The sequence below is a fragment of the Dendrobates tinctorius genome, unplaced genomic scaffold (genome assembly GCF_039654945.1).
Source record: "Dendrobates tinctorius isolate UK_male_01 unplaced genomic scaffold, ASM3965494v1 ptg000165l, whole genome shotgun sequence".
NCBI lineage: Eukaryota > Metazoa > Chordata > Amphibia > Anura > Dendrobatidae > Dendrobates > Dendrobates tinctorius.
Genome location: NW_027361832.1, coordinates 1,078,464 through 1,104,101, shown reverse-complemented (window position 1 = coordinate 1,104,101; position 25,638 = coordinate 1,078,464). Strand labels below are relative to the sequence as shown.

At 49.1% G+C, this 25,638-nt stretch overlaps 1 protein-coding gene across 1 annotated transcript in view; it reads right to left on the bottom strand.

Annotated features, from left to right (window-relative positions):
• LOC141053047 (neural-cadherin-like) overlaps nucleotides 1-25,153 on the bottom strand; it is a 137,856-nt gene extending 112,703 nt beyond the window's left edge. Inside the window, exon 1 of the mRNA XM_073550377.1 lies at nucleotides 24,394-25,153. Within this exon, the coding sequence (XP_073406478.1) occupies nucleotides 24,394-25,153 (760 nt within the window). The remainder of the gene's footprint in view (nucleotides 1-24,393) is intronic.
• Nucleotides 25,154-25,638: the final 485 nt, after the last annotated feature.

Here is a 25,638-nt window from a genome sequence, read left to right as displayed (position 1 = left end):
GGGGTGGGCACTTACATCCATTTACCACACATTACCCCACCCACAGTAATAAATTGCCACAGATGTTCACAAAGCATGCTACTTTATATGGAAAAAAACCTGATGACAGGTTCCCTTTAATGCACCAGAAAGCAACAGCAAGAGGGCACAATATGTTTTACAGACAATAATTGTTTTTCAAAAATACAAAAAAATTCTCCAAAATCCAGACTGCGTTAACTGCACCTGTCTTGCTCACAAAAAGTGTGTGTCGCATCTGTTTTACTAGTCAAATTTTACATCTGCACACATAACATAATGTTGCGGGTACTGACTTATTAGTTTTCCACCTACCTAACATTTCTTATTACATCAATTGTGGGAACAGGGGTTAAATTTTGTTTATATATACTGTATGTATATATATATATATATATATATATATATATATATATATGTAGACATTTAATTGTGCTTGTCTGTTTTGTTTGTATACTGCGACCTGCTGCCACACTTTGCGCTTTATATAGCAGGTGAAATAAGTAACATGTCACCAATTTCCTACATAGATATGAAATGCTCACCAGATGTCAGTAACAACCCATCCAATTCACACAGGCAAAGAAATAAAACCATAGATGTCCATAAATTAAGTTTTGTGTAATAATAAAAACTGAGAAGAGAGAGAAGATTCAAAAAGATATAAATAAACTGGAGCAGTGGGCAGCAACTAACAGAATGGTTTTTAACAGGGAAAAATGCAAAGTATTTCATCTGGGCAATAAAAATGAAAAAAGCATATACATAATGGGAGGAATAGGGCTAAGCAACAGCACATGTGAAAAAGACTTGGGTATACTAATAGATCACAGACTGAATATGAGTCAACAGTGTGATGCAGCAGCAAAAAAGGCAAATGCAATTCTAGGATGTATTAACAGAAGTATACAGTCTAGATCACGTGAAGTCATTATTGCCCTCTACTCCTCTTTGCTCAGACCTCATCTGGAATACAGTTTTGGGCGCCACATTTTAAAAAAAGACATCAACAAACTGGAGCAAGTTCAGAAAAGAGCGACCAGAATGGTGACCGGTCTGCAAACCCTGTCTTATGAGGAAAGGTTGCAGGATTTGGGAATGTTTAGCTTGCAGAAGAGAAGACTGAGAGGAGACTTATTAGCTGTCTACAAATATCTCAAGGGCTGTCACATTGTAGAAGGATCATCTTTATTCTCATTTGCACAAGGAAAGACTAGAAGCAATGGGATGAAACTGAATGGGAGGAGACACAGATTAGATATTAGAAAAAACTTTTTGACAGTTAGAGTGATCAATGAGTGGAACAGGCTGCCACGAGAGGTGGTGAGTTCTCCTTCAATAGAAGTTTTCAAACAAAGGCTGGACAGATATCTGTCTGGGATGATTTAGCGAATCCTGCTTTGAGCAGGGGGTTGGATCAGATGGCCCAGGAGGTCCCTTCCAACTCTACGATTCTATGACTGACAGGGGAAAAAGTACTGAACATGTTTACTCAACTGTATTTCATACTTTGTGCACAAGCCTTTATTGGTGATGTCAGCTTCAAGAAACCTCCTGTATGGAGAAACTAGTCGCAGGCATTGCTCAGGTGTAATTTTGTCCCATTCTTTCATGCAAAACTCTTCAAATCCTGAAGATCCCAGGGGCTCATCTTATGAACTCTGAGCTTTAGTTCATGCCATAAACTTTCTACTGGATTCAAATCAAATGATTGGCTGGGCCATCCTAGCAGCTTTATTTACCTTTTCTGAATTCAATTGAGAGTTTCCTTGGCTGTGTGTTTGGGATCATTGTCTTGCTGAAATGCCTATCCTCATTTCATCTTCCTGGCAGATGGCAGCAGATTTTTTATCAAGAATGTCTCTGTACATGTGTCCATTCATTCTTCCTTCATTTATACAGTATGAAGTTTGCAAGTGCTGTACGTTGAATAACAGCCCCATACCATGATATTCGAATTCCTCCAAACATCACTGTTGGTATGGTGTTTTTAGGGTGATATGCAGTGCTTTTAGGCCTCCAAATATGGTGTGTGTTATCCAAAGAGTTCAATTATGGTCTTATCTGACCAGACTATATTTTCCCAGTATTTCATAAACTTGTCAAAATGTTATTGAGCAAATTTTAAATGTGCTTCAACATGCTTTTTGCTCAGCAATGGAGTCTTGCATTGTGAGCCTGTGTAAGGGTGTGACAGATACTGTTGCGTACCTACCCCCGAAGAAAACAAATTGTTTAATGTGAACTATGACATATGGTTTTATTGCATTTTATTGTGTAGAGCAGTGGTCCCCAACCTTTTTTGCACCAGGGACCGGTTTCAAGCAAGACCATTCTTCCATGGCCCGGCAGGGCGGGGATGGAGGTGTGGCAGGGGCGGGGCTTTGGTCATAAGGGGGCGGGGCTATGGACACGGTTGTAGTGCAGCAGTGCATACTTATAATTAAATAACATTTATAATGTGACTCAACTCACCATAGGTTTTGAATAAGTGCTCCATCACCCCCTTCTCCCCATCACTGCCTTCACCCCATCACCCCCTTCTCCCCATCATTGCCTTCACCCCATCACTCCCTTCTCCCCATCATTGCCTTCACCCCATCACTCCCCTCTCCCCATAATTGCCTTCACCCCATCACTGCCGTCTCTCCATCATTGCCTTCACCCCATCACTCCCTTCTCGCCATCATTGCCTTCACCCCATCACTCCCTTCTCCCCATCATTGCCTTCACCCCATCACTGCCATCTCTCCATCATTGCCTTCACCCCATCACTCCCTTCTCCCCATCATTGCCTTCACCCCATCATTGCCTTCACCCCATCACTCCCTTCTCCCCATCATTGCCTTCACCCCATCACTGCTGTCTCCCCATCATTGCCTTCACCCCATCACTCCCATCTCCCCATCATTGCCTTCACCCCATCACTCCCTTCTCCCCATCATTGCCTTCACCCCATCACTCCCCTCTCCCCATCATTGCCTTCACCCCATCACTCCCTTCTCCCCATCATTGCCTTCACCCCATCACTCCCTTCTCCCCATCATTGCCTTCACCCCATCACTCCCCTCATGGCCTTCTCCTCATGTCCCCATCTCCTCCAGGGCCAGGCTACACACACACACACACACACACACACACACACACACACACACACACACACACACACACACACACACACACACATACATGTACACACACATTATATATACATACACACACACACAACCTCTCTCCTCTCACCTGTCCGCAGCATCGCCCGCGCTTCCTCGCTCTGACACAGCAGTGGCCGCGCTCCTCTCTGTGTCAGTCAGAGACAGGAAGCGCGGGCGGCGGGCAGGAAGCTGGACGGGTCCTTGCAGCTCCGCTCCTGCTATTCCCTCTTGCAGGCAGCGGAGCTGCTTGGATCGCTCCCTGGCCGCCGCTAAGAACTGCTGCGCGCCGCCCCAGCCCCCGCTACGCCACTGACTGCCCCTGGCTCCCCTTGTGTCCACGGACCGGCAAGGGCACTGCAGCGGCCCTGTGCTGGGCCGCGGACCGGCGGTTGGGGACCCCTGGTGTAGAGTGTAATGTGACTAATATATGATGACTGATGCTGCTGTGTGGGTACTATATTGATAATGCCTACGGTAACCTGGTACACTCAGCTCAGGAGTAGGTAAAATTTAGAAAATGGTTTAGTGCTTAGTTAGTGATAGATAGGAACATTAGGATAGATAAGGTAGTGGTGGGCCTTATTAATCTTGTACAGTAATAGGAGTAGTATAGGATACAGTGAAATGTTTGGGTCCAGCCCAGCATGGGATGGGGCAGGGTAAAATCAAAAGGGGAATCATTTCCTGGTTTAGTTAGAGAAAATGTGAGGTTTATGACAAGTGGAAATTCAAGGAGCAGTGTGCTGGAGGCACATGGACTACATAACATTCTGGCAGCATGGGGTCGTACCAAATTTCCTGCAGATCTTCCTGTAACATCTAGGACATACGGCCTTAATCGCTTCCATACAGAGGAAGCAGGATGAGGAACCTCGTGGGGGAGCTATAACGTATCTCAGGAGTGCTGTGGGCAGGCTCGGTCTGGCCTGGCGGGGTACCGGGTAAATGCCCGGTGGGCCCCGAGGGTCGCGGGGGGGCCTTTAAATTTCCTGCCCCTTTAAATGTCTAGGGGCCGCGCCCTTTAAAAGCGCACATGCACATACCTAATCTTAGCCTTGCGCGCGCCGGCCCCCTGGCTTGCTGTCTCCGGCGGCGGCTCCTGAGCATCTGATGAGTCACTCTCCAGCAATGGCCGGAGCTGAGCCCCCCCTCCCTCACGGAAGAGGCGTGGGCGGAGGCCAACATGACGGGGGGGTTGGAAGGAGAGGGTGGGGGGAGCGTTTTTGGGGGAAGGGGCGTCGCACATATATAAGGGGGTGCGGCGGGCCTTCCTCCCTCTCTGTTCCCGCTCTTACCGGACAGCTTGTCACCAGTCCTCATCATGTCGGACGTGGATCGGGCCTTGGAGTGCCTCCGGGAGGCATCCTTGTCGCAGCCGCTGGGTTGGTTGGCGGCACAGCTGGCCTCCATCACGCCTGGGACCCCTGAGCAGGCGGCTCAGCCGGGGATGAGAGAGCGACGAGCAAGAAGGGTGAGGCCTCCAGAGCGGCTCTCCCCTGAATCAGCTCCCCGGGCCTCGCGACGGAGCAGGAGCCCCTCTCGGGACCCTCCAAGCCGGGCGCCGCGTGCTCCCTGTAATAGCGGGCCCCGGCTTGGGAGGAATCCGCATGCCCGGCGAGGCCCTACGGCGGTGTCCAGCCCGACGTCTCGCTCTGCTCAGGGGGCGGGGCTGACTCGCGCCGGGCGGCGCAGCTCCTCAAAGGCATCGGGGGGGGCTGTGTGGACAGCTCTCCCGCTGCACAGCCTGCTTCCCGCTCCGGGCCGCGGTCGGCCAGCTCCAGGACGGCGGCATGCCAGGCGGCAGGGCCCAGCGCTTCACCCCTCACCAGGAGGGGGACATCGGGTGGGTCGGGGGCTGCGGTGGGGGGGGTGCCCGCAACGTGGTCTGCCTCTCACGCTGGGCGGTACGACAGGAGGTCCTGCAGCAGGGATCCAGCGGCCTGCAGTGCGGCAGGGCCTATGGCTTCCACCCCCACAGACGGCGGCAGGGGGTGCACTTCGGGGGCACATGCCTCATCACCGGGGGCCATTTCAGCACGGTCAGATGGTGGGGGATCCAGGACCCTCAACACGGCGACCCAGGCAGCGTGGTCACCAGGAGATCAGCAAGCGGGATCCCCCCTGGGTTTCGGGTCCTGCATCCCGGTTCTTCCGGGGGGAGTCCTCGGCATCAGCGTCAGTCCAGCGGTGTCAGCATCGCTACCAGAACAGGTGGAACCTCATCCGTGGATCCTGGTCGTTCGGCTGGAGGGCCCACAGCCCCCTCGCAGCCCGGTGAGTATGCCTCTGTGTCTACTGTGTGTCATCCATTTTTGTCTTCCTCTTCGGTGGGTGTGGGCTCCCCGGCGGATGGTACTGGGGTGGGAGGGGGCGTAGTTGACATGTTAGGGGACGTGCACAATTTACTGTCACGCTTAGAACAGGGTTTTCTTGCGCCATCTCCATTGGCGGCTTGGGTGGGGTCACAGGCCGGGGGGCAAGCGTGGTCGTGCGGGTCAGAGCCGACCGGGCGTGCACGAGACCCAGTGTCGGTGTCTGTGCAAACGGAAAAAGAAAAGGAGTGTCGTGTGCACTTGGATGACAGGGCTCATGGGGAGGTATATGTATGTTTTGAAGGCCCTCTGGGGGCTCATTTAAAAAAAGAGGTAAAGGAGCGCATTTGGAAGGATGAATACGTGGAAATTTTCTCATTGTTGCCTCTCGAGAAATTTAATTTGGACAAGAGTAAGAAAGAGGATAGCAAAAAGGAGGAGGAGGAGAAGCGTAGGTGGCGACTCATTCCTCAGACGTTTGTGAATTGGCAGCAGGCGTTTGCCATTTTTGCAAGCGTCATCGGAGAAAAGGCCCCAGATAATTGCTCGGCATTGCTTTGTTACCTGGATGCGATCGGGGAAGCTTACAGAGTTTTTGGGGGTCAGGCTTGGCTGCAGTATGACGAGCAATTCCGGCAGAGGAAGGCCGTACGGCCAGCCATTCGTTGGGACCAGAAGGATATTGGGTTGTGGATGCACGTCATAGCGCAAAACAAGTTTGGGAGTTCCTTTCATGGGGGGGCTTGCAGCACCAGCCAGAGCAGCGGAAACGCCAGCGCCACAAGTGGAAGCAGGCAGGGGCAGTCAGGAAATCACAAGTTGGGGGTTTGCTGGCAGTTCAACGACGGGCAGTGCAAGTTTGGGGCAAACTGCAAATTCAAACATCTCTGCTCCACCTGCAACGGTGCCTCACACGGAGCGTCTAAGTGTTTTAAGAAAAGGAAGCCAGGAGCCGGGGGCGGTAATTCAAAAGGGGGAGACTCCAGTGAATCTGGAAAAGATAGTCCCTTATCTAAATAGATATACGGACAGAGAGAAAGCGGCATTGTTATATGCCGGTTTTAAGGACAGGTTCGTTATTCCTCAGCCCCCTTTCGTTATTCCGCTTGTTCTAAAAAATTTGCGTTCTGCGATGCTTCATGCCTCAGTTGTTTCAGAAAAAATTGAAAAAAAGGTTTCTTTGGGCCGCATGGCGGGCCCTTTCGAGTCTCCCCCGTTTCCGGATTTGGTGGTTTCCCCTCTGGGTGTGGTTCCAAAAAAGGAGCCAAATAAGTTTCGGCTTATTCAACATTTGTTGTTTCCTCGGGGGAGGTCGGTCAACGATGGGATTGATCTGGAGATTTGTTCAGTGGTCTACTCGTCGTTTGATGAGGCTGCTCGGTGGGTGCGGAGCTGCGGTCGGGGGGCACTCCTGGCTAAGACCGACATTGAAGCCGCGTTTCGCTTATTACCGGTTCATCCAGACAGCATGAGGCTGCTGGGTTGTTTTTGGGATGGCAAATTTTTCGTGGACAGGTGTTTACCAATGGGTTGCTCGTTGTCCTGTGCGTATTTTGAGGCATTTAGTTCTTTTCTGGAATGGGTCGTTTGAGAGGTTTCCGGTTTGGACTCAGTCATCCATTACTTGGATGATTTTCTTTGCGTCGGTCCCGCAGATTCGTTGCATTGTCAGAGAATTCTCCAGGCTATTGAATGGGTTGCTGAGTGATTTGGCGTACCGCTGGCGCCCGGTAAAACGGAGGGCCCGAGTACATGTCTGCGTTTTCTGGGGATTGTCATCGACACTGTCGCGTGGGAGTTCAGGCTACCTGAGGACAAGTTGGTGGATTTGAGCGCGGAAGTGGTTCGGGCGCGTCGTTTGAAGAAGATATCGTTGCGTGACCTCCAGTCGGTGTTGGGGAAGTTGAATTTTGCGTGTCGGGTGATGCCGATGGGGCGAGTTTTTTCACGTAGGCTGGCAAGCGCCACTGCAGGGATTCAAGCCCCCATCATTTCATCAGATTGTCGTCGGATCTCAGGGCGGATTTGGCAGTTTGGGAGTCTTGTTTAGACGGCTACAATGGCCGCTCTTAGGTGATGTCTGAGGTCGTTGGCAATGATGTCTTGGAACTGTTCACGGATGCTGCTGGCGGTATTGGCTTCAGTGCTTACTTGAGAGGACAGTGGTGCGCGTCTCGTTGGCCCGATGAGTGGATCGCAATCGGTTTGGTGCGTAACATTACATTGTTGGAGATTTTTCCGATCATTGTGGCTGTGCATTTGTGGGGGTCTGAGTTTCGGGATCGGCACGTGCGTTTCAATTGTGACAACATGGGCGTTGTGGGTGCGATTAACGGTCTTACCGCGTCGTCCCCTCCAGTCGTTCGAGTGTTGCAACAGTTGGTTTTGCTATGCTTGTCCTTGAATGCGCATGTGACTGCGTCTCATGTTCCTGGAGTCAAGAATGACATAGCTGACTCTCTCTCTCGTTCGCAGTGGGATCGTTTCTGCTCGTTGGCACCAGAAGCGGAGGTCGAGGGTTTAACTTGTCCGGAGGAACTGTGGAGCTTGGCTTACGGGCCGCAGAGTCACTGATTGAAGCTTCCTTGGCGCCTAAAACTTGGGAGACTTAGGCCGGTTTCACATTTGCGCTTTATAGCGCTGCGACGGCCTGCGCACGGCCGCCGCTAAGCCACGCCCCCTGCCGGCTCCCTGCCCACCCCATCCGGTTATCGCCGCCTACTAGCGCACATGGACGCTTGCGATCTGCGCACCCTATCTTTAGCATAGGGTGCGCAGATCGTGCGCTGGCCGTGCACTAGCAGGATTTTGCCGTGCGCTGCGCACTTTTGAAGGTGCGCCGTGCGCGCCGAAATGCAACATGCTGTGTTTGGCGCACACGGGCGCACCTTCAAAAGTGCGTAGCGCACGGCAAAATCTTGCTAGCGCACGGCTAGCGCACGATCTGCGCACGCTATGCTAAAAAGATAGGGTGCGCAGATCGCAAGCGTCCATGTGCGCTAGTAGGCGGCGATGACCGGATGGGGTGGGCAGGGAGCCGGGAGGGGGCGTGGCTTAGCGGCGGCCATGCGCAGGCCGTCGCTGCGCTATTAAGCGCAAATGTGAAACCAGCCTTACCGGGCAGTGTGGTGGATGTGGGAGGAAGTTGTTACGGCTGGCCCGGTCAATGGTTTCAGGCAAGATCAGGAAGGGATGTTGTTGGCCTGGTTGGGGCGCGGCTCCGTTGAGGGCTGGTCATGTGCAAAAGTTTCGCGTGTTTTGGCCGGTTTGTCCTTTGGCTTTCGCTTTCGCGGCAGTCGGGATTTGACAAAGACGTTTTTAGTTAAACAAGCGGCAAAGGGTTTTCGTCGGTGTCTAAGCAAGGGGGATTTGAGGAGGCCGGTATCCTTTAACTTATTGGAGCATTTGGGCCTTACTCTGGAGTCTGTGTGTTCTACGCGTTACGAGGTCTCGTTGTTTCGTTTGGCTTTCTCGTTCGCATTTTTTGGGGCTTTACGGGTTGGTGAACTTGTTTCTTCCAGTAAAAAATTGGCAGGTGGGTTATTGGCCAGGGATGTTGTAATGACTTCAGGCGGGGTGGAATTTTGGTTGCGACGTTCCAAGACGGATCAGTCGGGAAGAGGTCGCCGGGTGGTGTTGGGCAGGGTGCCTGGTTCTTCAATGTGCCCTTCTCAGTGCCTAAGGAATTTTTGGGACTTTCATCCCAGCTTGACTGGGTCCTTGTTGTGTCATGTTGACGGCGGTAGTTTGTCCTGATATCAGTTTGGTGCCGTTTTAAAGAAGTCCGTTCGGTTGCTGGGCCTGGATGACTCTCGCTTTGCTCCTCATTCCTTCAGGATAGGGGCGGTGACGGAAGCGGCAGTTGGGGGGTTTGGATCCGGCTTCTATAATGCACATTGGTGGTTGGAAGTCTAACCGATATCAGAGTTACGTTAGGCCTTAGTTTTGGGGGTTGGTTTTTCGGGTTAGAGCATATATGGAGGACAAGGAATGTTAAGTTTAGCTTATATTGGTGGTTTATTTGTGATGTTAGCACTCCTCCTTTTTTGTTGCAGGTGTCGAACCTTTGCTGGTTTGGATTTTTGGGCACTCCTTCGTTCATTGGGGAGCCTTGCGAGCCGATGTCAGAAAGGAAGGCAGACAACTGGGCTTCCCCAGGAACACGGCGGTGGTGCGGTGGCTCGGCTTCAGGGGAATGGAATGGCGGAGGGTTTTACAGGAAATTCATGTGTGTGCCCAGTTGGACCGCGCACCGTACATTCTTGTTCTTCATGTCGGGGCAATGATTTGGCGGTCAGGCCGTTTCGGGAACTTATAAAGGACATCAAGCAGGATTGCTTGCGATTGTGGTTGTTGTATCGGGGGGTCACCATTGTGTGGTCCGAAATCGTTCCACGCAGGTGGTGGCATTCCATGAGGTCCCTGGTGAAGGTCAACAAGGCCAGGATTAAAGTTAACAGGGCGGTGTCTTCCTTTGTGGTAAGGAACGGGGGCGTGGCTGTGCGCCATTTTGATCTGGAAAGGGGCGAAGGTGATTTTTGGTTGGCGGATGGGGTTCATTTGAACGGGGTTGGCTCCGACATTTGGACTCTCGGTCTTCAGGAAGGCATTGAGCGGGCCATAGCATGGCGTGTTCGGGGGGTCTCGGGCCCTTGAGGTGTTCAAGGTCCCTCTTTGTGGCGTCTTGGAAGGGGGGGAGTCCTTGGAGTCGTTTGGAAATTGGTTGTGGAGATTCATTGTATAGGGTCTCCTCCGTTTATAAGTTGGTGGTGGTGATCTGGTGAAAGGTGGATGGGGAGTTTCCGTAAAGAGTGCGGATCCCCTATTTGCCTAGTGGACAGATGTGTCTGTGGTTGGTGCTCCTGAGCCTGTGGGGTAACGGCTGGGAGTAATATGTTGGGTTCTGTCCACAGCGTTTTTGGGGTCGATTTCACCTAGATCTTGTGGCTTCAAGGACTCCTCCTCCGGGTGTGTGGTGGTGGTGTTGTGTGCTCTCTGCCGGGCTCCCTGACTCCTGAAGCCCTGCAGCCTGCTCAGTGCGTCCAGTGTCCTCCTCCTCGGTCATGTAGCTCTGCCGGCTCCCGACTACCGCTGTCCTGCTGTGCCGGCCCGGCTGTGTGGAGGTGGTGGTGTGTGCTCTCTGCCGGGCTCTCTGTCTGACTCCTGCAGCCCTGTGGCCTGTCCAGTGTCCTCATCCTCGGAGTCATGCAACTCTGCTCTGCTGGCTCCCGACTACCGCTGTCCTGCAGTGCCGGCCCGGCTGTGTGGTGATGGTGTGTGCTCTCTGCCGGGCTCCCTGTCTGACTCCTGCAGCCCTGTGGCCTGTCCAGTGTCCTCCTCCTCGGAGTCATGCAGCTCTGCTCTGCCGGCTCCCGACTACCGCTGTCCTGCAGTGCCGGCCCAGCTGTGTGGAGGTGCTGGTGTGTGCTCTTTGCCGGGCTCCCTGTCTGACTCCTGCAGCCCTGCGGCCTGCCCAGTGCGTCTGGGGTCCTCCTTGGAGTCATGCAGCGATGCTCTGCCGGCTACCGACTACTGCTGTCCTGCAGTGCCGACCCGGCTGTGTGGTGGTGGTGGTGGTGTGTGCTCTCTGCCGGGCTCCCTGTCTGACTCCTGCAGCCCTGCGGCCTGCCCAGTGCATCCAGTGTCCTCCTCCTCCTCGGAGTCATGCAGCTCTGCTCTGCCGGCTCCCGACTACCGCTGTCCTGCAGTGCCGGCCCAGCTGTGTGGAGGTGGTGGTGTGTGCTCTCTGCTAGGCTCCCTGTCTGACTCCTCCAGCCCTGCGGCCTGCCCAGTGCGTCCGGTGTCTTCCTCCTCCTTGGAGTCATGCAGCGATGCTCTGCCGGCTCCTGACTACTGCTGTCCTGCAGTGCCGGCCCGGCTGTGTGGTGGTGGTGGTGTGTGCTCTCCACCGGGCTCCTTGTCTGACTCCTGCCCTGCGGCCTGCCCTGTGTAGAGAATGATGGCTAGCCTGGCGTGGTGAGCTGCTCTGCTGTCTCTGCAGCCTCCCTGATGGGGCCACAATGAGAGGAAAAATAGGTTTCTGGGGCCCCCAGAAACCTATTTTTCCTCTCATTGTGGCCCCATCAGGTAGCGGAACAGCTTCCAGGGAGGGTGCTGAGATTATATATACTATTACACACTGCGTAGGCGACCACCGTGGGGGTCCCCAGTCTGGAGGCCCCCACGGTGGTCGCCTACGCAGTGTGTAATAGTATATATAATCTCGCCACCCTCCCTGGAAGCTGTGCCAGCTACCTGATGGGGCCACAATGAGAGGAAAAATAGGTTTCTGGGGACCCCACGGTTGTCGTCTACGCAGTTTAATAGTATATCATTCTCGTCACCATGCTCCCTGGAAGCTGTGCCGGAGCAGAGGAGGCCATAGTATGCTGCATGGAGGAGCAGGGGGGGCCATAATGTGCTGCATGGAGATGCAACGGGGCCATAATGTGCTGCATGGAGGAGCAGGGGGCCCATAATACTGTATGAAGGAGCAGGTGCCCCATAATACTGTATGGAGGAGCATTATATGTGGCCCATAATACTGTATGGTGGACTATGAGGTGCCCATAATACTGTATGGTGGACTATGTGGTTGCACATAATACTGTATGGCGGACAATATGGTTGCCTATAATACTGTATGGTGGACTATGTGGTTGCCCACAATACTGTATGGCGGACTATGTGGTTGCCCATAATACTGTATGGTGGACTATGAGGTGCCCATAATACTGTTTTTCGGACTATGTGGGTGCTCATAATACTGTATGGAAGACTATGTGGTTTCCCATAATACTGTATGGCGGACTCTGTGGTTGCCTTATAATACTGTATGGTGGACAATGTGGTTGCCCATAATACTGTATGGCGTACTATGTGGAGCCCATAATACTGTATGGCGGACTATGAGGTGCCCATAATACTGTTTTTCGGACTATGTTGGTGCTCATAATACTGTATGGAAGACTATGTGGTTGCCCATAATACTGTATGGCGGACTATCTGGTTGCCCATAATACTGTATGGCGGACTATGTGGAACCCATAATTCTGTATGGCGGACTATGTGGTGCCCATAATACTGTATGGTGGACTATGTGGTTGCCCATAATATTGCATGGCGGACTATGTGGACCCAATCGGCAGAATGTGGAGCTTTTTTCCCCATTAGACTGGAGTGGCATGTCTGACTTGATCACTGATCCATTCATTCCCTCAGTGGCTGAACTTGTTTTTTTATAGAAGCCCCAAAGAGAATGAATGGAGCTTCGGTCAGATATCCCACCTGCCGCTCCATTTTAAAATGGAGATAAGTGTCCTATCAGGGATAAAACTTCCTCATTCTTCCAATCAGTGCAGTTTCTAATGGTCGGACCTAAGTGATCATCTATCCTATAGAGCCCATGGTAACTTGTTTTAACCAAAGAACCCCATTAATGTAAGCTACTGTAATTATACATCCCAGTTATGGGAGCGCACAGTAGATGTGCAGGAGCCGCCTGTGTTTTACTGCTGATGCTCCACTATAATGGGGATAAGACTGACAGATATTTGCATATAACCGTAGGGTGGGCCTAGAGTCCATTCCCCTGATGGGCCCCAGACACCCCAGTCCGACCCTGGCTGTGGGCCCTGGATGGGAAATCTCTGGGGCTGACAAGAGAACTCAACACAAGCAAAGGCTTGAAATGTACTGTGTTGATGGAACTGTAACCGGATGGTGCTGTGCTAAATATTACGTGTTAGAGAATGATGTAATTGAACTGTCCAGTAAAGTTGAACTTGTTAAAGCGAACCGAGTATCCTCTGCAGCTGAGCCAGGAGCTAAGAACATGGATACAGTGGAGGCCTCCAGCCTCACACAGTTTTTGGGGGTCAGGCTTGGCTGCAGTATGACGAGCAATTCCGGCAGAGGAAGGCCGTACGGCCAGCCATTCGTTGGGACCAGAAGGATATTGGGTTGTGGATGCGCGTCATAGCGCAAAACAAGTTTGGGAGTTCCTTTCATGGGGGGGCTTGCAGCACCAGCCAGAGCAGCGGAAACGCCAGCGCCACAAGTGGAAGCGGGCAGGGGCAGTCAGGAAATCACAAGTTGGGGGTTTGCTGGCAGTTCAATGACGGGCAGTGCAAGTTTGGGGCAAACTGCAAATTCAAACATCTCTGCTCCACCTGCAACGGTGCCTCACACGGAGCGTCTAAGTGTTTTAAGAAAAGGAAGCCAGGAGCCGGGGGCGGTAATTCAAAAGGGGGAGACTCCAGTGAATCTGGAAAAGATAGTCCCTTATCTAAATAGATATACGGACAGAGAGAAAGCGGCATTGTTATATGCCGGTTTTAAGGACAGGTTCGTTATTCCTCAGCCCCCTTTCGTTATTCCGCTTGTTCTAAAAAATTTGCGTTCTGCGATGCTTCATGCCTCAGTTGTTTCAGAAAAAAATTGAAAAAAAAGTTTCTTTGGGCCGCATGGCGGGCCCTTTCGAGTCTCCCCCGTTTCCGTATTTGGTGGTTTCCCCTCTGGGTGTGGTTTCAAAAAAGGAGCCAAATAAGTTTCGGCTTATTCAACATTGAAGGTGCTCCGTGCGCGCCGAAATGCAACATGCTGTGTTCGGCGCACACGGGCGCACCTTCAAAAGTGCGTAGCGCACGGCAAAATCCTGCTAGCGCACGGCCAGCGCACGATCTGCGCACGCTATGCTAAAAAGATAGGGTGCGCAGATCGCAAGCGTCCATGTGCGCTAGTAGGCGGCGATGACCGGATGGGGTGGGCAGGGAGCTGGGAGGGGGCGTGGCTTAGCGGCGGCCATGCGCAGGCCGTCGCTGCGCTATTAAGCGCAAATGTGAAACCAGCCTTACCGGGCAGTGTGGCGGATGTGGGAGGAAGTTGTTACGGCTGGCCCGGTCAATGGTTTCAGGCAAGATCAGGAAGGGATGTTGTTGGCCTGGTTGGGGCGCGGCTCCGTTGAGGGCTGGTCATGTGCAAAAGTTTCGCGTGTTTTGGCCGGTTTGTCCTTTGGCTTTCGCTTTCGCGGCAGTCGGGATTTGACAAAGACGTTTTTAGTTAAACAAGCGGCAAAGGGTTTTCGTCGGTGTCTAAGCAAGGGGGATTTGAGGAGGCCGGTATCCTTTAACTTATTGGAGCATTTGGGCCTTACTCTGGAGTCTGTGTGTTCTACGCGTTACGAGGTCTCGTTGTTTCGTTTGGCTTTCTCGTTCGCATTTTTTGGGGCTTTACGGGTTGGTGAACTTGTTTCTTCCAGTAAAAAATTGGCAGGTGGGTTATTGGCCAGGGATGTTGTAATGACTTCAGGCGGGGTGGAATTTTGGTTGCGACGTTCCAAGACGGATCAGTCGGGAAGAGGTCGCCGGGTGGTGTTGGGCAGGGTGCCTGGTTCTTCAATGTGCCCTTCTCAGTGCCTAAGGAATTTTTGGGACTTTCATCCCAGCTTGACTGGGTCCTTGTTGTGTCATGTTGACGGCGGTAGTTTGTCCTGATATCAGTTTGGTGCCGTTTTTAAGAAGTCCGTTCGGTTGCTGGGCCTGGATGACTCTCGCTTTGCTCCTCATTCCTTCAGGATAGGGGCGGTGACGGAAGCGGCAGTTGGGGGGTTTGGATCCGGCTTCTATAATGCACATTGGTGGTTGGAAGTCTAACCGATATCAGAGTTACGTTAGGCCTTAGTTTTGGTGGTTGGTTTTTCGGGTTAGAGCATATATGGAGGACAAGGAGTGTTAAGTTTGGCTTATATTGGTGGTTTATTTGTGATGTTAGCACTCCTCCTTTTTTGTTGCAGGTGTCGAACCTTTGCTGGTTTGGATTTTTGGGCACTCCTTCGTTCATTGGGGAGCCTTGCGAGTCGATGTCAGAAAGGAAGGCAGACAACTGGGCTTCCCCAGGAACACGGTGGAGGTGCGGTGGCTCGGCTTCAGGGGAATGGAATGGCGGAGGGTTTTACAGGAAATTCATGTGTGTGCCCAGTTGGACCGCGCACCGTACATTCTTGTTCTTCATGTCGGGGCAATGATTTGGCGGTCAGGCCGTTTCGGGAACTTATAAAGGACATCAAGCAGGATTGCTTGCGATTGTGGTTGTTGTATCGGGGGGTTACCATTGTGTGGTCCGAAATCGTTCCACGCAGGTGGTGGCGTTCCATGAGGTCCCTGGTGAAGGTCAACAAGGCCAGGATTAAAGTTAACAGGGCGGTGTCTTCCTTTGTGGTAAGGAACGGGGGTGTGGCTGTGCGCCATTTTGATCTGGAAAGGGGCGAAGGTGATTTTTGGTTGGCGGATGGGGTTCATTTGAACGGGGTTGGCTCCGACATTTGGACTCTCGGTCTTCAGGAAGGCATTGAGCGGGCCATAGCATGGCGTGTTCGGGGGGTCTCGGGCCCTTGAGGTGTTCAAGGTCCCTCGTTGTGGCGTCTTGGAAGGGGGGGAGTCCTTGGAGTCGTTTGGAAATTGGTTTTGGAGATTCATTGTATAGGGTCTCCTCCGTTTATAAGTTGGTGGTGGTGATCTGGTGAAAGGTGGATGGGGAGTTTCCGTAAAGAGTGCGGATCCCCTATTTGCCTAGTGGACAGATGTGTCTGTGGTTGGTGCTCCTGAGCCTGTGGGGTAACAGCTGGGAGTAATATGTTGGGTTCTGTCCACAGCGTTTTTGGGGTCGATTTCACCTAGATCTTGTGGCTTCAAGGACTCCTCCTCCGGGTGTGTGGTGGTGGTGTTGTGTGCTCTCTGCCGGGCTCCCTGACTCCTGAAGCCCCGCGGCCTGCTCAGTGCGTCCAGTGTCCTCCTTCTCGGTCATGTAGCTCTGCCGGCTCCGGACTACCGCTGTCCTGCTGTGCCGGCCCGGCTGTGTGGAGGTGGTGGTGTGTGCTCTCTGCCGGGCTCTCTGTCTGACTCCTGCAGCCCTGTGGCCTGTCCAGTGTCCTCCTCCTCGGAGTCATGCAACTCTGCTCTGCTGGCTCCCGACTACCGCTGTCCTGCAGTGCCGGCCCGGCTGTGTGGTGGTGGTGTGTGCTCTCTGCCGGGCTCCCTGTCTGACTCCTGCAGCCCTGCGGCCTGTCCAGTGTCCTCCTCCTCGGAGTCATGCAGCTCTGCTCTGCCGGCTCCCGACTACCGCTGTCCTGCAGTGCCGGCCCAGCTGTGTGGAGGTGGTGGTGTGTGCTCTCTGCTAGGCTCCCTGTCTGACTCCTGCAGCCCTGCGGCCTGCCCAGTGCGTCCGGTGTCTTCCTCCTCCTTGGAGTCATGCAGCGATGCTCTGCCGGCTCCTGACTACTGCTGTCCTGCAGTGCCGGCCCGGCTGTGTGGTGGTGGTGGTGTGTGCTCTCCACCGGGCTCCTTGTCTGACTCCTGCCCTGCGGCCTGCCCTGTGTAGAGAATGATGGCTAGCCTGGCGTGGTGAGCTGCTCTGCTGTCTCTGCAGCCTCCCTGATGGGGCCACAATGAGAGGAAAAATAGGTTTCTGGGGCCCCCAGAAACCTATTTTTCCTCTCATTGTGGCCCCATCAAGTAGCGGAACAGCTTCCAGGGAGGGTGCTGAGATTATATATACTATTACACACTGCGTAGGCGACCACCGTGGGGGTCCCCAGTCTGGAGGCCCCCACGGTGGTCGCCTACGCAGTGTGTAATAGTATATATAATCTCGTCACCCTCCCTGGAAGCTGTGCCAGCTACCTGATGGGGCCACAATGAGAGGAAAAATAGGTTTCTGGGGACCCCACGGTTGTCGTCTACGCAGTTTAATAGTATATCATTCTCGTCACCATGCTCCCTGGAAGCTGTGCCGGAGCAGAGGAGGCCATAGTATGCTGCATGTAGGAGCAGGGGGGGCCATAATGTGCTGCATGGAGATGCAACGGGGCCATAATGTGCTGCATGGAGGAGCAGGGGGCCCATAATACTGTATGAAGGAGCAGGTACCCCATAATACTGTATGGAGGAGCATTATATGTGGCCCATAATACTGTATGGTGGACTATGAGGTGCCCATAATACTGTATGGCGGACTATGTGGTTGCACATAATACTGTATGGCGGACAATATGGTTGCCTATAATACTGTATGGTGGCCTATGTGGTTGCCCATAATACTGTATGGCGGACTATGTGGTTGCACATAATACTGTATGGCGGACTATGTGGTTGCCCATAATACTGTATGGCGGACTATGTGGTTGCCCATAATACTGTATGACGGACTATGAGGTGCCCATAATACTGTTTTTCGGACTATGTGGGTGCTCATAATACTGTATGGAAGACTATGTGGTTTCCCATAATACTGTATGGCGGACTCTGTGGTTGCCTTATAATACTGTATGGTGGACAATGTGGTTGCCCATAATACTGTATGGCGTACTATGTGGAGCCCATAATACTGTATGACGGACTATGAGGTGCCCATAATACTGTATGGCGGACTATGTGGTTGCACATAATACTGTATGGCGGACTATGTGGTTGCCCATAATACTGTATGGCGGACTCTGTGGTTGCCCATAATACTGTATGACGGACTATGAGGTGCCCATAATACTGTATGACGGACTATGTGGGTGCTCATAATACTGTATGGAAGACTATGTGGTTTCCCATAATACTGTATGGCGGACTCTGTGGTTGCCTTATAATACTGTATGGTGGACAATGTGGTTGCCCATAATACTGTATGGCGTACTATGTGGAGCCCATAATACTGTATGACGGACTATGAGGTGCCCATAATACTGTTTTTCGGACTATGTGGGTGCTCATAATACTGTATGGAAGACTATGTGGTTTCCCATAATACTGTATGGCGGACTCTGTGGTTGCCTTATAATACTGTATGGCGGACAATGTGGTTGCCCATAATACTGTATGGCGGACTATCTGGTTGCCCATAATACTGTATGGCGGACTATGTGGAACCCATAATTCTGTATGGCGGACTATGTGGTGCCCATAATACTGTATGGTGGACTATGTGGTTGCCCATAATATTGCATGGCGGACTATGTGGACCCAATCGGCAGAATGTGGAGCTTTTTTCCCCATTAGACTGGAGTGGCATGTCTGACTTGATCACTGATCCATTCATTCCCTCAGTGGCTGAACTTGTTTTTTTATAGAAGCCCCAAAGAGAATGAATGGAGCTTCGGTCAGATATCCCACCTGCCGCTCCATTTTAAAATGGAGATAAGTGTCCTATCAGGGATAAAACTTCCTCATTCTTCCAATCAGTGCAGTTTCTAATGGTCGGACCTAAGTGATCATCTATCCTATAGAGCCCATGGTAACTTGTTTTAACCAAAGAACCCCATTAATGTAAGCTACTGTAATTATACATCCCAGTTATGGGAGCGCACAGTAGATGTGCAGGAGCCGCCTGTGTTTTACTGCTGATGCTCCACTATAATGGGGATAAGACTGACAGATAGTTGCATATAACCGTAGGGTGGGCCTAGAGTCCATTCCCCTGATGGGCCCCAGACACCCCAGTCCGACCCTGGCAGTGGGCCCTGGATGGGAAATCTCTGGGGCTGACAAGAGAACTCAACACAAGTAAAGGCTTGAAATGTACTGTGTTGATGGAACTGTAACCGGATGGTGCTGTGCTAAATATTACGTGTTAGAGAATGATGTAATTGAACTGTCCAGTAAAGTTGAACTTGTTAAAGCGAACCGAGTATCCTCTGCAGCTGAGCCAGGAGCTAAGAACATGGATACAGTGGAGGCCTCCAGCCTCACACATGCATTCAGGCCATGGAGGTTGGTTGCATTACTTATTGTGCTTTATGAGACAATAGTACCTGCTGATTCCAGGGCTTCCTGTAGTTCACCCCAGGTGATCCTTAGCTCTTGGACAACTCTTTTGATAGTTCTTTTCACTCCTTTATCTGACATCTTGCAGGGAGCTGATCGTGGCCGGTTTATGGAGAAATGATGCTCTTTCCGCATCCAGATTATGGCCCCAACAGTGCTCACTGGAACCTTTAGTAGCTTATAGTGTTGGGCGAGTGTGCTTGATACTCGATCGAGCATTTTGGTGCCGAGAGGCTAGATATTCGGATCAAGTATCCAGGAACTCAGGCGCCATGCCCGATTCACTGCTCCGCATGTTTTGCAGTTGATTTTCAGCCACTAGGCATGCGGAGATTATCTGCCAGTCATGGTAATGCTGTAGCCATGTTGGCTACTGACATAACTATGATTGGCTGGCCACATCACATCATTAGATCCATAGAAAGTCCTGGTGAGGCGATGCCGTTGAGATCAGTTTACATTACTTTACTCTTCACTTATTTGTGTCCTTTATTGAAATGACTTTAGCTTTTTAAATTCCTGTAATTTACATAGTGAGGTTTGTTTCAAAATTTACACTTAATGGAGAGGTCTGGTTTTGACCTCCAGAAAACCTTTTCCTCCAGATAACCCAGTATTTTCATCTGCTCCATACATAATCCATTGATTTCAGTGGGAACTGTGTAATGTTTTATTTTTTTCTCAGAGACACTGCAAGAAAAATGAGCACTTGCTGGACAATAGCTGAGTCCTTTTGATCATCTTATAGGGGTAGGAAAAGTACAATGTGTGTGTATATATAAAAAAATTAAGCGTCCACTGCACAGTTTTATAAAATCATCTTCTCTACATGTCTGACAGCCATTCCATTCCAGTGTCGGTTGAATTCCAACCAGAGGACACCTCATTCTACTTAATGTGCTTCTGATTAGGTGATCATCTGAACCAAATCTTATTTAACGAAAGTATAAAAACCCTGCTGTGGTGTTCACAAGTCCTAGTAATATTCCAAAAGTAATAAGAATTAAAAAATAACTTTTAACCATGCCAAAAGAGTTCAAAAGAAAAGTCTTGAGTGAGGAAAAGAAGGGCTCAATTCTGGCTTTACTAGCAGAGGGATACAGTGAGCGTCATGTTGCCTCCATCCTTAAAATTTCTAAGACGGCAGTCCATTACAACAAGGTCAAGCAGCAGACATTGGGGACAACAAAGCTACAGACTGGCAGAGGGCGAAAACTACCCTCCACTGGCTGGAATGACCGTCAACTTAATCAAATGTCACTCAGCAACTGCAGGATGACATCAAGTGACCTACAAAAGGAATGGCAAATGGCAGCTGGGGTGAAGTGCACGGCAAGAACAGTTCGTAACAGGCTCCTAGAGGCAGGGCTCAAGTCATGTAAAGCTAGAAAAAAGGCTTTCACCAATGAGAAGTTAAGGAGAGCCAGGCAGAAGTTGGTCGTCTAATGGTTCGATGGAGACCTGGAGAGGCGTACAAGTCACAGTGTCTTGCACTCACTGTGAAATTTGGTGGAGGATCGGTGATGATCTGGTAATGTTTCAGCAAGGCTGGAATTGAGCAGTTTAATCTTTGCGAAGGACTTATGAATCAAGCCGCATACATGGTTGTCCTGGAAAAACAGTTGATTCCTTCTGCTCAGTCAATATTCCCCAACTCTGAGGACTGTTTTTTTCCAGCAGGACAATGTGCCATGCCATGCAGCTAGGTCAATCAATGTGTGGATAAAGGACCACCACATCAAATCCCTGTCATGGCCAGCCCAATCTCCAGACCTGAACCCCATTGAAAACCTCTGGAATATAATCAAGAGGAAGATGGATAGTCACAAGCCATCAAAGAAGAGCTGCTTAATTTTTTTTAACCAGGAGTGGCATAAGGTCACACAAAAGCAGTGTGAAAGACTAGTGGAAAGCATGCCAAGACGCATGAAAGTTGTTATTAAAATCATGGTTATTCCACAAAATATTGATTTCTGAACTCTTCCTGAGTTAAAGCATTAGTATTGTTGTTTTTAAATGATTCTGAACTTGTTTTCTTAGCATTATTTGAGTTCTGCAAGCACTGCATTTTTTTTTAATAATTTTGACCATTTCTCATTTTCTGAAAATAAATACCAAATTTAGTGCTTGGAAATTCGGAGACACGTTACCAATAATTTATAGAATAAAAGAGCAATTTCCATTTTACTCAAAAATATACCTATAAAGAGAAAAAATAGACAAATTGAAAATAGTGTGGAAAATAAGTATTTGATACACTACCAATTTAACATGTTAGTTTAATAAGAAGCCCTCCTGCTCTGCACTCATTACCAGTATTAATTTCACCTGTCCACACACTCAATCAATCACACTCCAACCTCTATACAATGGTGAAGACCAAAGAGCTGTCTAAGGACACCAGGGACAAAATGGTAGATCTACACAAGGCTGGGATGGGCTACAGGACAATATGCAAGCAGCTTGGTGAGAAAGCAACGACTGTTGGCACAATTATTAGAAAATGGAAGAAACACAAGAGCATGTCTCAGAAATATAGAGAGGAGCAGGCACAAAAGAAAAACACCACCAGATTCAGGAGAGAGCCGCATTAACACTGTGCAATAGTTTTAGGCAAGTGTGGAAGAAATGCTGCAAAGTAAGAATGCTTTCAAAAATAGAAGGGTTAATTGTTTAACAAAATGCAAAGTTAATGAACGAAAGAGAAATCTAAACCAAATCAATATATGGTGCGGCCAACCTTTACCTTCAAAATAGCATTAATTCTTCTAGGTATATTTACATAAAGTCAGGGATTTTGTAGAACGCTAGTTACATGTTTGAGAGTGGGCCATTTATATGGGTACACCTAAATAAAATGGGAATGGTTGCTGACCCAGATCGGCGCGCTGAATTTGCAGAATGGGCAAAGCAAAAATTGGAACTGGACCCTCAGTTTACACAGAACATTATGTTCAGTGACGAGGCAAACTTTTTTGGGTGGGCCATTTATATGGATACACCTAAATAAAATGGAATGGTGACAGTTTTCTTGCGTCGGGTGTCTTGCATTGAAATCTGCTGCAATGACCCGGGTACTGTGTTCATCAGACATCAACACAATTTCTATCCGCTCCTCAAGTGTTAACCTCTGCGACATGTCAATGGCTGTAAACAAAGAGAAACTTGTAAATAACTCATGAAAGAATAAAAGTACGTTAAAACCAATCGCACCATTGTTTTTCTTGTGAAATTCTCAATAAGTTTGATATGTCACATGACCCTTTTCAAAAAAGCCATATCTTCTATATGGAAACAAGGTCAAGTGACTTAACTATGCACAAAAAAATAGGAATTGGGGTGCAGAAAAATGGTAGCAAGAGCTCTGGACTGATGAGTAAAAAATGTGGAACAGAAAGCAGTTTATTCATTGAAGGGATGGAGAACTGTACAATAATGAGTGTCTGCAGGCAACAGTGAAGCATGGTGGAGGTTCTTGCAATTTTGGGGCTGAGTTCAGCTAATGGAGCTGGGATTTATGGTCAGGATTAATGGTGCACTCAGTGCTGAGAAACGCAGGCAGATTATTATCCATCATGCAATACCATCAGGGAAGGCGTCTTATTGGCTCCAAACTTATTCTGTAGCAGGAAAACGACCCCAAACATACAGCCAATGTCATTAAGACATATCTTCAACATAACTATTAATTAGCACACTAGTTCAACATCTTGTTACCTTGGATTGAATGTAGTGTCGGTCACGTCACATTAAACATCTAAGAATCCATTTTAATGTATCTGTCTTATGAAATAAACCCATAACAGTGCCCTGTGGTGTTTACTTCTTGTAAAGTGCATTATAAATGGTCACAGAACCAAATAACCTTGAACTACATCGTTCATTGCCAGTTCTTCCCTGGAGGCAGATACTCTATCGATACATGGCCATCAGAGCGCCGGATACACTTAGGAGACCTGTTATAACATCGAACCAGTGTAGAAAATAAAAATAAAAAAAATCAAATGACCTGTAACTCAAAAGAAATATATGCAGAATATTATGGAAAAAGAAGGATTTTTTAAAAGTGTTCTCAGTGAAAAAAAAACTGATGAAAATCTGATGAGACTCTGCTAAAAAAAAAAAAAAAATCAATGAATAAATAAATTTGGTCTGTTTTTCTCATATGTAAAAAAAAACAAACAACCTCTCAAGGAGACGTCAATATAGGGTTCTTTTGATCACCCCATTGGCACCCTGCATTTTTGTTACACTGATACATAGTACTATAAGGACAAGACATAGAGTTGTGAGTTTAGCTCAACCATGATTGCAGAAACTGACAAATTCTTATCAAGTATAAATCTTCTTGACAAAGAAAAAAAAATTGGGGGAGTACATGTTTGTTCTTTAGGCATTTTCACTTTTGCATAAATTTCTATGGCTTTTGTGTCATCTTGTACATGTTTTTCAGTCCTAATTTTTTTTTTTTTTTGGGGGGGGGGGTTTGCTCACCAATATTCAGATGTTTTCAGCTTTTTTATTGTTAGCAGTTGTGACCTTTCCAAATGTTTGCACAATTGTACTTCAGTACAAGATCTTTGCTCAGTTGAAGACTAACGTGTAACATTTTACTCAAAACTAAAACAGGAAAAAAAGGCAAAAGAGGCAAAAAATAAAATTGAGCTTTAACTTGCACCAAATTCATCAGGAATCAGATGCAAAGTGAAGCAGTGAAAAACAGATCGACAGTACAGAAAAAATGGGGCCAAAGAATATTAGAAAGCCTCAGTCCCTAAACTTACACTGTAAGGACACGTTCCCACCTTCATTATTTAGTCAGTATTTCACATCAGTATTTGTAAGCCAAAACCCGGAGTGGGTGATAAACACAGAAGTGGTGACGTGCTTCTATTATACTTTTCCTCTGATTGCTCCTCTCCTGGTTTTGGCTTACAGATACTGATGTAAAATACTGACCAAATACCAAACCTCAGACTGCATTACATACACATATAAACATGTTTTGGGAATAGTAAAATATCACGAGTACTTTTTTACGCTCTACATAAATTCAGGATTCCCTTTCATTGCAATAACGGCACAACGTCCGTTTCTTACCTTGCTCCAGATTATGCACTTTCACTTGTAATTCTGTCTGTCCACCTTGCAATTTATGGGTTAGATACAGCCGTCCAGATCCACTTTCTATCCTTAGCGGAGGGTTGGAAGGCCAGCTGATTTCAAACCATTTACCCCGATACCTCCTGTCTGGGACGGTAAAGACGATCTCCCCAAGGGCCCCTCCAGCGGGAACCCTCACGGTGTAGGATGAAGTTATAGCTTGGGGGTAAAGGGAGCGAACATTTCTGCATTTGGAGGTGAAAGGAGGAAGCATAGGAGTATCTGGGATTGGTAGAAGAGATGTGGGGTAAGTAGTAGAAATAGTTGGCATTTTTAATGGCATCTCTGGAATCGAAAAGAGCCTAGCAGTCTCTGGTCTGTAAGATGCATGGGAGTTAGGAGCAATGACAGGCGGCTTAAAAGTAGACTTTGCTGCATTGGTGGAGAAACTTTGCATGACTAAATTTCTCTTCTTGCATCCATTTCTTGTCTTAAGGGGTGCTCGTCTTGTGCCATCAATATGAGTTCCAGTTTTTGTAAAGTTACCACATGTCTTCAAATCCTGTCCTTGATACCCCATGTCTTGTACTTCTTTCAAAGGGCAGATCAGGACTCCTTGATCAAATCCACTGGTGGGATTTTGCTGCACAAATCTTGAAATTTGCTGGTTTCTAGCTTGGCATTCAATGACAAGAAGCATCATAAGGATATGAAAGCTTATAGTGTAATCATCTGGGGGTCTTCTGCACAGAAGCATCATTAGATCACACAGCACTGAGCATGGAGTCAGCAGGAGAAATCTGGCTGGGAAGTTTGAGGAGTTCAGTGGTGAGATCCAGCCTCTGCCTGATGCAATGTGAAAGCTCTAAGCTCCCGTCATAGACTCATGACACTCCCCACCCCCAGTGACAATGTATAATGCATTACATGGCATCACACACCACTGATGGCCATAACTATGCTTCATCAAGGACTATCCAAAATTATTGGAAAGTGCCCGCCACACACAGCACTGGGTCTCATTTGCTAAAATATTTATTTGCCAATGAAATTTAAACGAGACACAGAAAAGTTAATGTAACATACATCATAAAAATACTATGGCTGATCTCACCACGCTCCAGATCAGATGAATTCTCTTCTATTCTTCTGGTGACCATTGACAAGTCCAACAAGTAGATTTGGCACATATGCACAAAGCTTCAAATAATTCCTTCATGTTCCATTTAAATAAAGTCTCCA